We start from the raw sequence: 16,405 nt of genomic DNA on the forward strand, positions 1-16,405 counted from the left end.
TAACAGGCAGAAGCGTGTTGTGATGTAGCTGCACGATGGGGCATTCACCAACCTGGCAGCAAAGTTTGAGCAGTGCAGGGGCTAAGCTTGGGTCGCAGTCTAAACTGAGCTTTCTTAGAGAACAAAGCAGCAGGGTGGTTTGGGTCCGTTGCAGAAGCGCTCCTGGAAGCTGGGAGGACAGGGGCACAAACACCACTTTTATCCTGTTTTATCCTGTTCTTGTACATCTCTCCGTGCAGTGCTGCCTGCTCCTGTCAGAAGCAGGATCTGGTGACCTGAAAAAGAGGGGGTTCAGGTTCAAGTTCCGCGTCCCGCTGCCCTTGACCGAAACCAAGAGCTGTGCGAGGTGAAGCATATGTAGCTGGCTGCCTGTTCCTTGTAGCTTTGTCCCTGAAACCTTGCAGTGGGGCTGGGGGGAACCCAGCAATGCTGTGAGCAGTGACAGGGATGGATGCGTCCCCCAGGCAGGGGGAGGTTCTTACATTCCCAGGGTTCAGCTTTAGCAATAGCACTGCTGGTTTTTGAAGGAATCTGTGAAAAGGTGGGGGGAAAAGCTGGTAAAACCAGGGAATGTGCCAAAACCTCTTGCTTCCCTTCAAGGAAACACTCCAGGTTGATCTAAAATACAGGTTTCAGGGAGTCATGTTCCAGGCCTGTGTCCTCTACTGAGAGGTGAGAAAGACCTGGGGGAATGTGTCTGGGGACGTGGACCCCGGTGGGCTCTCAAGTCCTCATTGTGGACAGCAATGCTGGGTTTGCTGTCCGCTCAGCATCATCCTCTACAATACAGCTGCATTACTGTTGCTAGAAGTCTTCATCCCTCCTTGAGCAGCACCTCCTTGGGTGCAGATATTCCCTTTAGAGCTAATTTAAATCCAACATGTTCAAAGTCAGGTCCCCCTTGCGTTGCTCTGAGAGGCAGCTACTCCTAGCAGTGTCTTGCCACCTGAATACAGGAGTACATCGTCAGCTCCTGGCAGTCGCTCCCGGTTGGTGCCTCCTCACATTCCCCATGGCGGCTGCTGGGGGTAAAGGGGCACTGTCACTCTTTGTAAGCCCCTGTTGCTTGGCCGGGCATCGGGGCAGTATGGCGAAGGGCCGCCCTGACCCTCCACCTCGTCCTCCTCTCCCTCCTCCAGCAGCACGGGGGGATCCCAAGTGTCCCCATGCTACCCACAGACATTGTACGCCCCTGTAAAGCTACCACTGCGCTGGCTGTGGCCATTGGTTTCTGTCGCTTCTGACAGCAACGACAATGAGTCTCATCTTCGCTTCTTGACATAAGGGCAGGTCGTCCCGCTGCCTGGCTCCCTGCACCTCCCTCTGCCACTGAGCTTCCTCTGTCCCCTCGTGATTCAACTCCACTATGTCCCTACAAAAGCAGCCCTCAGCTTTTAACTCTGTGCTCTTCCCTGCAAGAGTCTGCACCATAACGAGCACCCAGATGGCTGCAGTCCTTCCTCCAGGTCCTTAGACACCCTCACCTTGCAGATGTGCACATCCATGCGTGGTAATCACCAGCGCCTGTGCTCTCCACCATGGGTGGGGTTGCCAAGCTAATGGCCTGGGACAGCAACTGCAGGGAGACAGCGTCCTACTGCTCTCAGTTGTGCTCTGCCCTTCAGTGGACCCATGGGACTTTTCCCATCCCGCCATACAGGCTGGTTTATTTGCCACGAGCAGAGAAGCAACAGCTCCTCGGACAGCCCTGAAGATAGTTACGTCTTGTTCAGTTGCTTTCCAAGCAAAACTGCACCCTCCCGTGCGGCACATGAAGTGAGTGTGATCAGGCGGAGGCCAGTGAGGAACCAGGACTGTCCCAACAGCAGCAGTAAACCCAGGGTTCCCTCAGGCAGGGGGCACTGAAAAAGCACGGAAAGCCAGGCAAGGAAAGCCATCAGCTGGTGCTGGCAGCTCTGGGTGGAGGCAGAGCTCAGGCACGGACTGTCCTGTGGCCTTACCGAACGTTTGAACCGACCGAACGCAGTGCCTGCAATCTCACGTTACCCAACTGTCGTGGTTTAAGCCCAGCTGGCAACCAAGCACCACACAGCCCCTCACTCACTCCCCCCCAGGTGGGATGGGGGAGAGAATTGGAAGAGTAAAAGTGAGAAAACTCATCAGTTGAGATAAAGACAGTTTAATAGGTAAAGCAAAAGCCGCGCACACAAGCAAAGCAAAACAAGGAATTCATTCACCACTTCCCATCGGCAGGCAGGTGTTCAGCCATCTCCAGGAAAGCAGGGCTCCATCACGCGTAACGGTTACTTGGGAAGACAAACGCCATTACTCCAAATGTCCCCCCCTTCCTTCTTCTTCCCCCAGCTTTATATGCTGAGCATGACGTCATATGGTATGGAATATCCCTTTGGTCAGTTGGGGTCAGCTGTCCCAGCTGTGTCCCCTCCCAACTTCTTGTGCACCCCCAGCCTACTCGCTGGTGGTGAGAAGCAGAAAAGGCCTTGACTCTGTGTAAGCACTGCTCAGCAGTAACTAAAACATCCCTGCTTTATCAACACTGCTTCCAGCACAAATCCAAAACACAGCCCCATACTAGCTGCTATGAAGAAAGTTAACTCTACCCCAGCCAAAACCAGCACACCAACCCTATTTTATTTGAAGGAAAGAGATGCTGTAGACCATTCACTGGTATTTAGGAGTCCTGGCACCTTCAATCTCCAGATGGAGGGGCTGGAGAGCAGAGCACTGCTGCGGTTTTACACCCAGTCTTGCACATACTTGGGAGCAGCTGAAGATTTAAACTTCAATGGACTGATTTTCCATCATAAGGCAGCAAATGCAACAGCTCGGCAGTCTATGAGATGCTGTGATGGTGTCCCTGAATGCGCAGGCAGGCTGCTAGACCAAGCAAATAGCTCTGAGACATGAATATTCCTGCCTTTCATCCTTGTTCCAGCATGCTCAAAGCAGAAGTCTGACTCCTTCAGACAGCAGTATCTGTCTGGAGGAAAAACGCCTGAGGCGGAGCTGCGGGGTGAAGACAGGCTCCATCCATTACCTGCTGAAGTACTGCTCAGTGTCTCAAGAACATCTCCTGTCCTCAGAGCGCTTCACAAACACTAATTAAGTGAGCCTCCCAACATGCATGCCATTCCTGACAGGTGTCTGCGTGACCAGCCCTTTGAGACCAAGGGAGGCTCAGCAGCCTCTGCCCGAGCAATCTGTGCAGGTACTTCACTCTCCCCCCAGCTGGGAAGCTGGTCCTAAACCTTCCTTCCAGTCACCAGCAAAGGTTTTCACACATCTGCCTCCCTCCCTGTGCTCCCCAACAGCAGCTCACTATTTCTTCTGGCCTTCGGGCTCCCCCTGGCCCCTTGCCTTCAAAGCAGAGAACAATGATTTGTGTTCCATCTCCTGCATCGTCCTCCTCTCTCTGCCCTGCCAGGCCCCGCAGACCACCACGGACTTTGTCCTGTGTAAACCACTGGGCTTTATTTGCATTCCAGCTTTGCTTTTTCTGGTCTTTTTTCCAAGAACCAAGCTTACTTTTCACCCTTGAGGCTGTTCTTGTGCTGCTTGAATAGGGTGTTTATTTATCTCTGATCTTGGTCCCTATGTGAGATGACAGAGCTCTCTGGGGAAGAGCAACACCACCCCACTGCCTCCAGCTCTGAGCAGACAGTTGGGTGTCACAGGCAGACGCCATCTCCTCGTGCTCCAGGTCACCCTGGCAGAGGTGAGAAGCCGGCAGTGCGATCAGCCGTGGTCTACAGGCAGCAAAGCCTCAGGGGCAGCATTACCAGCAGACCCACAGAGGCCTCAGCCGGGACAGGGGCTGAGGGGCCTTGCCTGGCCCAGCACAGCTCCACCGGGCCCTAACACTGATCCAAACCTCGCTCTTTTCCCCAGACCTCCGCAGGGCTCTGTGGGGCCACCACCACCCCACTGCCGGACCCTCCCTTGCCGGGCACGGGCCCGCAGCCTGTGGGGCTGAGAGGTCCCAATGGCTGCCCAGGCCCTACCCCAGGGCCCCGCCTGGGCCCCACTCTCCCGGGGCCGCCCGGCGGCTGCCGAGGGCAGGCAGAGCTGGGGCTGCCCGCAGGGCCTGGCGGGCCGCGGCCGTTCCCACACGGCTGCAGCGGCCGGGGGCAGCACCCGCCGGTGTGGGCCCCGCGGCGCGGCCCGACCCGCTCAGGGAGCGCTGGGGGGGGGTCCCGCCGAGCCGGCGGAAGGGCGCGGAGCCTGGCGCCGGCAGGGGGCGCGCGGAGGGGGGGGGGGGGGGGGGGTGTGTGTGGCCGCCTGGTGAAGTCACTTCCGCCGGAGAGGGAGGAGGGGGAAGGAAGGTCCCGACCACGCGTCGCTTGAGCGCAGGCGCGGCCGTGCGCGGGGCACGGCTGCACCGCGCATGCGCGGCGGCCGCCAACCGTGCGGGCGAGGACGGGAGCCTGGAGAGCGGGGAGGCGGCGGCGCTCGCGCTCCGGGCGCCCGACCCCGCCCCTCGCGGCCCGCGCGCCGCGCTGCGTGACCCCGCTCCCGCCGCCCACCGCCCCCCCCTCCCCCCCCCCCCCCCGGGGCGACCACCGAGAGCCGGGGGCGGGGAATGCGGCAGCCGCCGCCTCCCCCCGCCGCTGCGGGCCTGCCGCCGGTGGCGGCGGCCCGCCGGGCCTTCTGCTGACGGGCGCCGAGCCCTCCCGCGGCGGCCTCCTCGCGGCGCCCGGCCCGGCCCGGCCCGGCCTGCCCCGCCCGCCTCCCCCGCCTCCCCGAGCGGGCCGGGCCCGGCGGCACCATGCAGGCGCCGCCGCTGCTCTACGAGTTCTTCAGCGAGGAGAACGCGCCCAAGTGGCGGGGGCTGCTGGTGCCCGCCCTCAAGAAGGTGAGGGGGAGCGGGGGTCCCCCGCCCCGGCGCGCAGGGCCGCGGGAGCCGGGACTCGGTCCGGGGCCCGGCTCGGCCTCGGCGCGGGGTGGGCCGCGGCCGGTGCGGTGCTTCGAGCCGGGGCAGCGGGGCCCCGGTCGGTGCTCCCCGCGCTCCGGAAGCGGCGGTGGGGCTCGGCGGGGGTCGGTGGTCGCCACCCTGGCAGGCGCGGGCCTGGCTCGGCGGGTGCCGCGGAGGGAGGGGGGAGGCCCGGCGGCCGCGGGAGCCGGGCTGGGGCGATGCTCTGACAGGCGGAGCCGTGCGGATAAAAACTGGCTAATGGGCAGGCGGGTCCTGCCCCCCCTTTGCCGGGAAGGAAGCAAGTAGTGCCGCTGCGGGTTTCTGCTAGGCTGCCTTAGCGCCCAGGAGTGACACGGCTGGGGTGGGGGGGGGGGATCGTTCTGAGGAACTGCTGAGAGCGTTTTGGTTAATTAGTGTTCGGGCTTAATGACTTTTAGTTAAGCTTCTCTGAGTTGAAATGCCTTTTTGCTGCGAAAGCTTCGTTAGGACAAACGAGCGAGTCTTGCTCCCTCGGGATGGTGAAGCTTGTGCCTGTGGTGTGGAAAGAATTTATTTGGAAGAGAGAAAAAATGGTGAGGGCTTCTCTTCCACTTCTGCAGCCAGAGCCCAGAAAGTAGAAGGCTTAAGAAACAAGAGGTTTCTGACACCGTTGCTTCAACTGGCTTCGGATTGCAGAACTTGACGCTTTTTAGTCGTACGCAGCAATGCTTTATGAGTCTGTCTAGTTAAAGTGATTAACTGCAACTTCTGCGCAAAAGACTTGCTCCTAGGGCTAGTTGAACGATTGCATCCTCCAGTATGGATTGGAAGTCTCAAGTGTTGCCGTTGTACCGGTTCACTATTTCTTCCTAATTTCCTCTTGCAATGTATTGCCTCGCTTCTCTGGGCGTGCTCTTTGAGGTCTCCAACGCTGTGCGGTTTCATCCAGTTCTTGGAAGTCTCTTGCTTGTCTCATCCGTAGCATGTGCTGTCAATGTCTTGTCCCCGATCGGTAGTCACTTCTTTGAAACTATACTTCTGCGCTAACCGTACAACTCGCTGCTTCTTGGGGCGCTTGTAAGCGCTTGGACAGCCGTCCCATTGAAGCCTGCTCGGAAACTGGAGCTACCCAAGGTCTCAACCAGCGAGAGCTCCTTCCTTTGGAGGATGGTTTATTCCACGGTGTCGCAGAGGTTTGTCAAATTTGGAATGAGACTCGGTGCTAACGACTGGAGGACGTAGAGAGAGGATTCGAGGCAAGTATGAGCTAAGACTTTGGAATTACTTGCTACATCTGAAGAGCAAGATTTCTTCTCAATGGACAAGGCATTCGTGGAGTCACCCTGCATTAAAGATGCTTGCTGTGAAGGAGTTGGATAAATTCCTTGGGGGGGAAAGGAATTCTGGAGTCTGAAGTCAACAGAGAAGGCAATGACAAGCTACCAAGGATGACAAACTGGCCCTGCAAGGTATAGTTGTCTTGGTTTTGTTGTGCTGTGCTTTATTTCTTACTGTGGGTAGAGGGGTGGCAGGAGTGAGGTGGAGTTAGTTCTGAAGGCTTCACACTCAAACTTGCAACTGTCTGGCAGGTGTTAACTCTTTTAACCGTCGTTCTTCGTGAGATCACCACCTGTTCCCTGTCTTCTTTCAGGCTGTTGCCCTCTGCGCTCCAGAAGCATAGTCTTCTGCTGCTTACTATTGCTGTCCCTGTAAAGGTAGAAATGAAGAAGCTGTCCATGTTGTCGCCGGCTCTGCTGAACAGCCGAATACTTGAGTTAGAGGAAAACTAAATGGCAGATGAAAATATTAAATTATTATCTTAGTGGCTTCTTCATCAATGGCGAAACCAAACTGGGTACTTTACTAACTTATATAGGTACGAGTAGTGTTGGCTAGGGTGTTTAGCCGTGGTAAAGGCCCCAGAAATGTAATGAACCTGTCACAGGTGGCAGGTAAAACCATGAACGTTGCAGCGTACTTGCTTTGACGATCATCTGTCGTCGTTCACCAGGCAGGTGCGATACTGCAGCTTTGCAGCCAGTGGGTTTGAGACCCTGACCCCTTGCTCTGCTAGCCAAAGACCTGAGCTGTACCTGGAGGCCAGCATATGCCAGTGAGGGACTAGGAAAGTAGAGAATGTGGCAGCATATGCCGGTGAGGTCAAAGGGCAGAACTGTCCTGGAGGGAAACTAGTGCCTTGTGGCTTTGTCCGCTGAATTGCCAGAGCGTGCTATCTCATAGGAGTCAGATTATCTGAAGCTCATGTACATCCTGTCGTTACTAGAGGAGAACCTTTCCTTCATTTCCCCCGTTAGCTGACCAGATGCTGACACTCGTTCTCAGGTAGCGACAGCAAGCTGTTCTCTGAACTCCACGTTGAAACCAGGTAGAGGCACAAACAGGATTGTGATGATTTCCTGCATAGCTGGAAATGAACCTTTGGGAAGACCTATGTTGAATTAACATCTCCAATAAGGAGAGCGGCTTTTAGTTTGACATTGTTAAAGTATATATACCAGGATGGAGTGTTTGCAGCTATTGGGGAAAGCTGCCACACGTGGACTCAATCATTAAAATGCCATTGCCCTTCTGTAACTGTGAGTCGGCTTGTAACGCAGAGCTCAAACTACAGCCTCGGAAGCGCTTTCTTAAAAAAAAGGTATTGTTGAATCAGTGCAGATAGCTTTCTTTTTCCCCGTGAGATATTTTGATTCTGGTTTTTTTTATCAAGCGAAAAACCGAGAATATGTAGTAAGAATAAATCTCTTCCTACATCAACAAATTCTTAGGACAGCATGCCTTGTATTTCATTAGACATGAACCTTAACAATAGAACTGTATTTGCATTGAACAGCTGCATTTGCACAAAGCAGCTCTTGTACCATTCAGATCATAATGTAATCCCTTTTCTTCCGATTCTCCTTCAGATGCTGTCAAGATAGACTCCAGTGCACTCAATTAGGAAGAAAATGATGTGTACTGAGATGCTTCTCTGCCTGGTCACTGTTATTTTGAAGCAGCAAAAGAGGAGTGTTGCAGAGATCCTTGGTTGCTGACGAAAGACAGTAATCGTGATGATGAGGTACAAGAAAAGGAAGTAGGAATAACAGCTGGTGTCTGAAATTGTAGTTGCAGAGATGGACAGAAGGTGAGATGCTGGGGCTGAAGACAGAGGATTCAAGACACATGAAACACCAGAGCTCATGGGTGGCTGGAGATACGTGGCTTTTAATACCCCTTGGAAAACGGACTCAGAAGGGATGCCTGCAAAGTGACGCCTCTTCCAACACTGGTGTTCCCGTGCTAGTGAATTCCTACACTGCATTCTGGTCATAACCTTTCGGATAGTTTTTTCTAAACATCTTTCCTTGTGGCTTCATCTTGCTTGTGTAACTCTTGTTTATGCAGTCAGAATTTCTCTGCGTGCCCCTGACTTGCTTCTTCCCTGATATGTTGGTTTTTACAGTAGGAAGCGTGTCATCCTTACTGATCGATACCTTAAGCAGTTCAGTGATTGAGCAAAACAAAAGAACTTTCTTACCATACAGATATTCCACTGTTTGCGTACCTCAAGTTGTTTTGAATCAGTTGAGCAATTAACAAGGGGTGCTGTCGGAATTTGTTGTGGTCAAAGTGATTGGACTGATGTGGCTTGAAAGCGGAGGGGGATTTGCATCCTCAGTTAAGGAAACTGTTCCAGACAGTGTGCTTCCAGGTGCTCCCTGTATCCTGTAGTCAGTCTTCTCTACCTTTCACGGAGCGATAGAGATGAGAAAAGCTGCTTCAGTGACTACGGAGTGCTCAGGAAGCTGTGGCTGACAAAGCTATTTCTACCTGACTTGTAATTACCTAGTTCTTCAAATTGATGATAGTCCAGCTGCCACTTGCTACTCAGAATGGCACTTCTTATTCTTGGCACTGCTTCGCTGCAGATCTAGAACATCCTTACTTTCTGATCGCTTTGGGTTCACTGTTCTTCTGATGGCTATGGAGGATAAAGTTAAGATCCTCCTACGGTTCAGGTCTTTGCTGTAAGTTTGCTGCTGCCTTGATACATCAAGAGAAATGTTAGTGAAAATCTCAGTCTTGTGGCCTCAGCGAATTGTTGCTGGTGTGGATCCGAGACATTTGTATTTGGTTTAATTTACCGGATTTTTAATTGATCAAGAAAACAAAACACAGGCAGGGTTGCCAAATATCAGCAGTGATGTACGAGAATAGAAGGAAAAAACCTTTCTATGGAGTGCTTGCACTGTGAGAACACTCATCCATGCAAGCTGTACGTAAAATATTTCATCCTGGAGTGTTTCGGTGGTAAGCAGTTGCTTGTCAGTAGTTTTGTAGTCATTGAGGGAAGATTAACAAAAGATATGTTGAGTAAAAATAAGGGTTATAACATTAGTGAAGACTTTCAAAGTTAATTGAAGTGAAGAAAATTCTTCCCCCCCCAAAAAAAACCCCTGCTCTGCGGCCAAGTCATTTCTACTAATAAGCTGTTGAATAAACTGTCTGCGAAGGTTTAGAAAATTTTAGGTTTAGAAAAGGTTTAGAAAAATGCTTATAATCAGTGAAGTTTCACCCTCTCGGATAGTGCTTTGGAAAACAGCTTGGCCCGTCTCACCTCCTTACAGCTTCTTCCATTTTATTATCAAAACACTGCGGTAAATATGATGGGGTTTTTCCTTTGGACGCTTTCTTACAAGCACTTCAGCTGCCACCAAGAAGCCTGGCAGCGCAGCGGTACCTGCGCTCAGCAGTGAAGCGCAGTTGTTCTTTAGCAGGCGTTGGCTTTTGATTCATACTGTGACTTCTTGCCAGAATCCCCGTAGATGGGTAGTCTTGCCCGGATGAGAAAACCAACAGTAGATGCTTCGTTTTTATTTCAGTTTGTTACGTAGCTTTAGAATGATTTCCTTCTGTTACGCGCTTTTCTGAAGCTGCTGGAGCTTCTGCTGCTCCTGATGGGACTCAGTTCAGTATTGTTCTCTCTGCAGCCGTCCACGCGTAGGATATTTCTGGTGCGTTCTGTATTTAGCAGAACAACCGAGAATGGCGAGCCTGATTGCGTTGATTGTTAATGATGATTTGGGAGTGTTACGCTGGTGTTTCTGTGTAACACGTGAAGTTGCTTTAAGAAGTCTTTGGAGAGGTTTTTTCATCGTAAATTCAAATTTTTCAGCTTTACAATCGACATGAGTTAGGCTTTTCTTCATGGCCACGTGGGGACGAGGTAACACAAAACTGTTGCTAAGGAAGTGTGGTTTAGTGTCAACCGGATTGTTAACTTCATTGTGCGAGTCTTCCTTTCTTATCTGTTACCGAACACCTCTTTCTAGTGCAGAAGGAGCTGCTGAGTGTCAGTCTCCAGTCTCGACTCGGGTTTGGGTCGTCCTGTGACCAGCGTAGGAGTTGCTGTGTTGGACCAGTGGGAGACCAAGCCGCTGTGTAAGCTGAAGCTGTTCCATCTGCCGTCCTTTAACTGAAACTTGTTTCTGAGTTTGGTCTAGGTCCCTGCTGCTTCCCGTGAGGCTTCTTGGGAGTGTTTATATTCTAATTTATTAAATAGAGTTTGAAAGGAATGGTTTGAGAAAGCTTTATATAAAAGAAGTTGCTGAGGGTTATAAAGTAAGAGCAGATAGATTTATCTTTGTATTTATTCATTAAGCACATTTTTTTAAGTTGGTTTCATTGACTTTTTCTGGCAGTTTAGATTTATGGTTGCCTAATTTTTAAGCTTTTGCCATTCCTGATAGAAATTCCTTGCTTTTGTTGATTTTAAGGGAAGAAAAAGAAAACACCAAACAAAAACCCAAGTGGTCGTATCATAGGATTTTCCTGAAGCGCTACAAAATTTCTTAAGCAGACGTTGCTTGTCTCTGCTCGTGTTCTTAAACAGAGCATGAAAAGCTGTTCAAGAAATGCTGGCTCTGCTTATCTTCAAATAAAGAGAATCCTGGTTGTTTCCCTTTTGAGAGTTAAAGAAAGATTGAGGAGATTGAACATTCAAAAAAGTGATCGGATGAGTGAAAACGGGGCCACGGAGGCAGGGATTTGTCGCTGATGTCGATTGTATTTGCCTATTAGAATTAGTTGGGGTATTTCAAAGAATTGAAGCTTTTGTGAAAAGATCTTAAGCTGCTCTTTTAGTAATTTCCCTTATCATAAGATAGACATTTTGGTGTGTATGTAGGAGGGAAGGGATGGGTTCTGTCATTATTTAAGGGAGAGGTTAAATGTGTAGATAAGAATCTTATCTAAACATCACTACACTTCAGAAGTTGTTAGTCTGTTTTTATCGTGTGTATTCCTAATGCAGGACTGTGAAGGATCTGGTGGGACTCAAGCCATACTCCTCCTTTCCAAGGGTGATAAGGCAGGGTGGCCCGGTTTTTCTAATTTAAAATCGGAGCTGACTTTATGAGAAAGATGGAAACCCCCCGGTAACTTGATCTTCTTTTTGAAACCGGTCACGTGACGGTGTATGCTAACAGATGTTCTCATTTCTTGTCTCCTCTTACTAAATCTTGCGTTTTACCCAGTCTTGCATCATGTCTTAGATAATGGACTTCTTGGGATTTGCTTTGAGTACCCTCAAATCACATTTTTTCATTCTCAGTCTGAGCCTTTAGGTACTACAGTAGTGCAGATACTAAAACCACATGTTTCTATGATAATTGTACAGCAAGATATCCTGTAATTTTCACAGAATCACTAAGGTTGGAAGAGACCTGTAAGATCACCAAGTCCAACCATCAACCCAACCCCACCATGCCCACTAAACCATGTCCCGCAGTGCCATGTCCACACGTTCCTTGAACACCTCCAGTGATGGTGACTCCACCACCTCCCTGGGCAGCCCGTTCCAATGCTTGACCGTTCCTCTCAGTAAAGACATTTTTCCTAATGTCCAGCCTATCCTTCCTTGTTAATCTAGTTGTTTTCTTGCTTTTGCTTGTATGACTTTGAACCCTAAATGATACTAAACCTCACTTAAGGAGCAATGATGCTGTTTTGCCACCTACCTAATATAAACTACACCAGCAAGCCAAGGGCACGTCGTGATGTTTTCCTCTGCTGAGGTGGATATTCTACTAAAGGAGAGCTTGATAGTGCCAGAAGACGATGGCCTTTGAGAAGAATGATGTAATTGCCCCCCCAAACATAAACGCTTAGGAAAAATGTTCGGAACTTTATCTCCCAAAGTAGTAGGAGGTTATCGTTGTTGCCTCTGTTTCGGCTGACTATGGGTAATGTTCCAGGTCACGGCCTGATGTGGTATTTTTGTTTGTTTGTTCTTATTCCTATAGACTGTGTTACAGACCGAAAGAGTTGTGATGAAGCTATTTAAGTCTACAATCTGTTTTCTAAGGAAAGGAGAAAACAGAGCTGCTCTTCATCACTCCGGTTTATCACGCTCTGTATTTTTACTGTCGGATTGACTTGGTAATTTAACACTTCTCGAAATACGAAGTGCTAGAGTACACTGTAGGGAGAACCTAGCACAAATTAGTACAGTTCTGCATTAAAAAAACCCCCAAAACATTAAAGGCAGCATCTTCCAGGCAGCTCAGATCAGCTCTGATCTTTAAGAGAATACTTCGGCAAGTCTGTAATTTCTGGTGTTAAGATGTTCCAAGCTGGTGCAGTATTTCAGATGTCAAGTGTTTGAATTGTAAATAATGCTTGGGACTGTTGGGCAGGCTGTTACTCGGGTACCTCCACAAACACACTCTGTAGCTGTGCACGGTGGAGTTCTTAGGAAAAATGAAACTGTTGGCATAATCAAAATAATTGCGTTAGCTAGTCAAAGGGAGAGAAGTTCTCTTCTATTTTTGCCAGAGTGCTTTTAAGTTAAAAAAGCAATAACTTCTGGAGATGTTTTTTAAGACCTGCTGCATAAGGGCATGCAATCTGCAAGAAACCAAACGCGTGATCTAGTGTATTTAAATCTCAGCAGCAGTTAAATGAGCACCGGGACTATGCCCAGACATGAAGTTTCCAAATTAATGAGTGCCTTAGCAGGCAAGTGGACTTCTATTTGAGGCTGTTGTGTGTTTGAACTTCATAATATTTAATTCTTGCTATAACTAAAAACAGGAATGAAAACTCAGGTGTGAAATTAAATAATTATGGCACCATTATTTGAATATAGACATGGGTTTAATATTTGGATGAGACAGATTGTTGGGTTTTGGTTTAAGGTGGTTAAGCTCATGTGTTAGTGATTGAGAGAACTGGAGGCATTTGGAGTTGTGCGCAGCGGAATGGTAAAATGATGAAATTGGGGCTTGAAAGATGAGTTGCAAAAGTCAGCAGCCAGCTTGCTGTGGCATAATATTTGCCACCGGTGTAGGATTGAGATTAGACTGCCGCTCTGTCTAAGCTCTGAAGCACTAAGCTTTGCATACCAGAAATTTAAACTGGTTAAAACTGTGCTGCTTTGTGAACTACAGAAGTGCGAAGGAACGCTCTGCTGTGGGCTTGTTTCAGCAGTTCAATGGCTGTCTGGAAAAATAATGGGAGGAGCGAAGGGGATCATGGCTCAATGGATTTACACCAGAGAGAATTTACAGACGCTTCTGACATACAAGTAAATGTACGGGGACCAAACTCTCAAAACCTCTGAACTGCCACTTAATGCCAGGACAACACTGTGGCCTTTTTTTGAAGTGTTTTTTCTTCTAGAGGCTGACCTCTTTGGAAAAAATCAGTATGGAAACAAACTTCTAAACCAATCTTTATTTTAGTGAGAGCTGATTGGGAATGGATTAAATAATTTGAAAGCTAAATACTGCTGAAATCATTGTGGTTTCTGTAGTGCTCTCTCCGTGAAAAAAGTTCTGTATGTCATCCTTATAGATTGAGTGACGAACAATGAGTTGTAAAAGGGAGAAAACACCGTATCTAAAACGTCTCGTACAAACAGTGGTTTAAGAGCTGGGGGAGAAAGATGAGTGTATGCAGGGTTTTTAATGTTTTCCTAATTGCACTGCTAACCGCCGTTATTAATTAGCTGTTTTCTTGACATGAAACGTCACTTACAGCGATTTGAGTACGTTTAACACTTGAGATTTGTATTTCTGTCGGGTGTAGATCAGTGTTTCACTCATGTTCGCCTGGTGTGCCTTCACAGAGCTACGTTCTGGGTTGGATTTTTTTCTGAGCTGTTTGGCTCATGCTTTTGTCATCTTTTTTTTTTTGTTGTTGCAAGTAAAGCATGTGGTTTGGGGAAGAGCAAAACTCAAAGCTTGAATTCTTCTATTTCCCATAGGTTCAGGTGCAAGTCCATCCTAAACTTTCCTCTACTGAAGATGCGTTACAGTATGTGGAGGAGTTAATTCTCCAGTTGTTAAATATGTTGTGTCAAGCCCAACCAAGAAGTTTTCTGGATGTAGAGGTATAGAGAATCATTATTACGAATCTGTAATAATTTGAACTGTTACATGAAAAGTTAATATATTAATCATTTCACAATGTAAAAAGGAAAGCACTAATTGTGTATCTTTATGTAGCAGAACCTTCCGCATAAAGCCTGCTGAGTTACCTAATAGCTGATTTTCCTATCAATTGAATTTGTTGTTCAATGCACACTAAAACTATCTCTGAACTGTGTTACTGTATAGTAGATGGTGAGTGTAACTTGTGTATCTAAAGCTGACTGGCTCCTTTCAAAAGACCTTTTTTCCACACTGATATTGCATGCAAACTATAGCTGCTTAGTCTGAGGCTCTGTGTTGCTTTCTCAGCATGGTGATTTAGGCTGAGATACCCCCCGCCGTCCCGGAAATTTGAACAAAAATAGTTCAGTCACTTTCTCAGAATGAGTCGAGGAACGCTTCTTTCCTCTATATAGAAACCTCTTCTCTTACAATTGCCTTTTCAAAGATCTCCAATCTGTTGCTCAGAAAAGCAGCTTGATGTTTGAGAAGAGGGCTTGATCTGAGAAGAGTTTCTCCATCTGAGAAACAAATGAGTTAAGCTTCTGAGCCCATGAACATCTTGGTAACCCTTTGTGCTTAACCATGATTTGAAGGCTTTGGTGCCAAGTACAGACTCCGTGTGCAAGTTGGTTTCCAGTACTCGGGGGCTGTGCCTGTGCTGGGTTAGGTAACAAAACAAGAGGCAACTTCCTCACGTTCTGAAGAAAGTGGACTAATGGCCAAAAAAAAAAAAAACCAAACAAATCAAAAAAAACCATGAGCTCAAGATTCATGAATTTCATCCTTCCTCTTCTCTTTTGAACACTGACACCTCTAATGGTGTTCCAGTGTCCCCTTTAATGGCCGGCCTGTTCTGCAACATCATTCTGGTCTGGCAGCTCAAGAGACAAGAGGTTTGTGTTTAATGGTGTGTTTTAAACAATGCTAATAAAAAAACTTGACACGCAGCGTTGCGTTACGAGTCTCATGGCTGTGAAGTCAGGATGAGAAATACAAGAATTAGAGATGATCAAGCAACCTCAATTTACCCCCTTTGTGTTTATGCATAATGATGCTGTCTTTAATTATATGGTCATACACATTTATTTTTCCCCAGGACACCTTCGCTGTTCACTCAGCCGGCTGGACTATGTTAGGGGAGTGAATTGGTATTAGGTAGTGAATGAGCCTTTTTTTTTTGGTAGGACCTCCGCTTTCCTTTTGCAGAAGTGGTATGATGAGGGGAGAAAAACCAAAGCCTGTACTTTGGAAAGTTGGGTGCCACCTTTATAGAATTGTATTCTGTCCCAGTTTTTTGTCAGAGAGTTTTTGTTTGTGTACTTTGTCCTGTACCAGCTCTTTGTAAGTGGTCATTAACTTCATCTTCCTCATTTCACGGTTGCTCAAACGGGGGTCATATTTACGTAAGTGAGCACTTGCAACCGAAACAGTCAGCGGGAACTGTGGTGTGAAAAAATAAAATGTGAAGTTAGCTGAGAAATTAGATTTCTGGCATTTCTGAACACCAGGGCTACCAAAAACGGTGAAGCTTTTGAACCTCCAGAGACCTGTTGGTGAGTTCCAGCAGGAGAGTTGTTCAATGCATGGGAGAGTGTAGGTGTCCTGGGGCACCCTGACTGCTGGAAGGAGTAAATAAACTGGTCCAACTGTAGACTATGAAACTGTTTTACAATATGTGGGTGCTGTTGGACATTCTCTTTTCCTATTATGTTCATTGCCATTGTCAGGGCGGTTTGCACATATAAAATCTGGACCATGTGCTGATCAGTAAAGGTGAAACAGAAAACTCGTACCATCTCATTCAGTGACTGTTCTGTACAGGGAGTAAAGTGCTGGATAAAATGTAGTCGTGTATTTAAACGCTGAATTACCAGGCCTCTGCACAAGGGGAGCAAATCATGCCTGCAGCAGCGACTTAATTCTGGCATTTCTCAAATTTTGAGCACTAGATTATTCTATGATAATGATATTCTGATACAGCTTTATGAACATAGGGAGCATGTACCAAAATGATAAAATTTATGCATGTTGTACAAGCTTTTATAGTTGAAATACTAACATTAGCAAACATTTCCTTTGTTAAGTAATGTAA

General features: G+C 48.3%; 1 protein-coding gene across 2 annotated transcripts in view; it reads left to right on the forward strand.

Moving 5' to 3' along the window:
- The first annotated feature begins 4,747 nt into the window (after positions 1-4,747).
- SOS1 (SOS Ras/Rac guanine nucleotide exchange factor 1) overlaps positions 4,748-16,405 on the forward strand; it is a 51,650-nt gene continuing 39,992 nt past the window's right edge. For both annotated transcript variants that reach the window (XM_059828506.1, XM_059828507.1), the window contains exons 1-2: positions 4,748-4,834; positions 14,145-14,270. In XM_059828506.1, coding sequence (XP_059684489.1) covers positions 4,748-4,834; positions 14,145-14,270 — 213 coding nt within the window. The remainder of the gene's footprint in view (positions 4,835-14,144; positions 14,271-16,405) is intronic.

This window comes from Gavia stellata, chromosome 23 (assembly GCF_030936135.1).
Source record: "Gavia stellata isolate bGavSte3 chromosome 23, bGavSte3.hap2, whole genome shotgun sequence".
In the NCBI taxonomy this organism is placed as follows: Eukaryota; Metazoa; Chordata; class Aves; order Gaviiformes; family Gaviidae; genus Gavia; species Gavia stellata.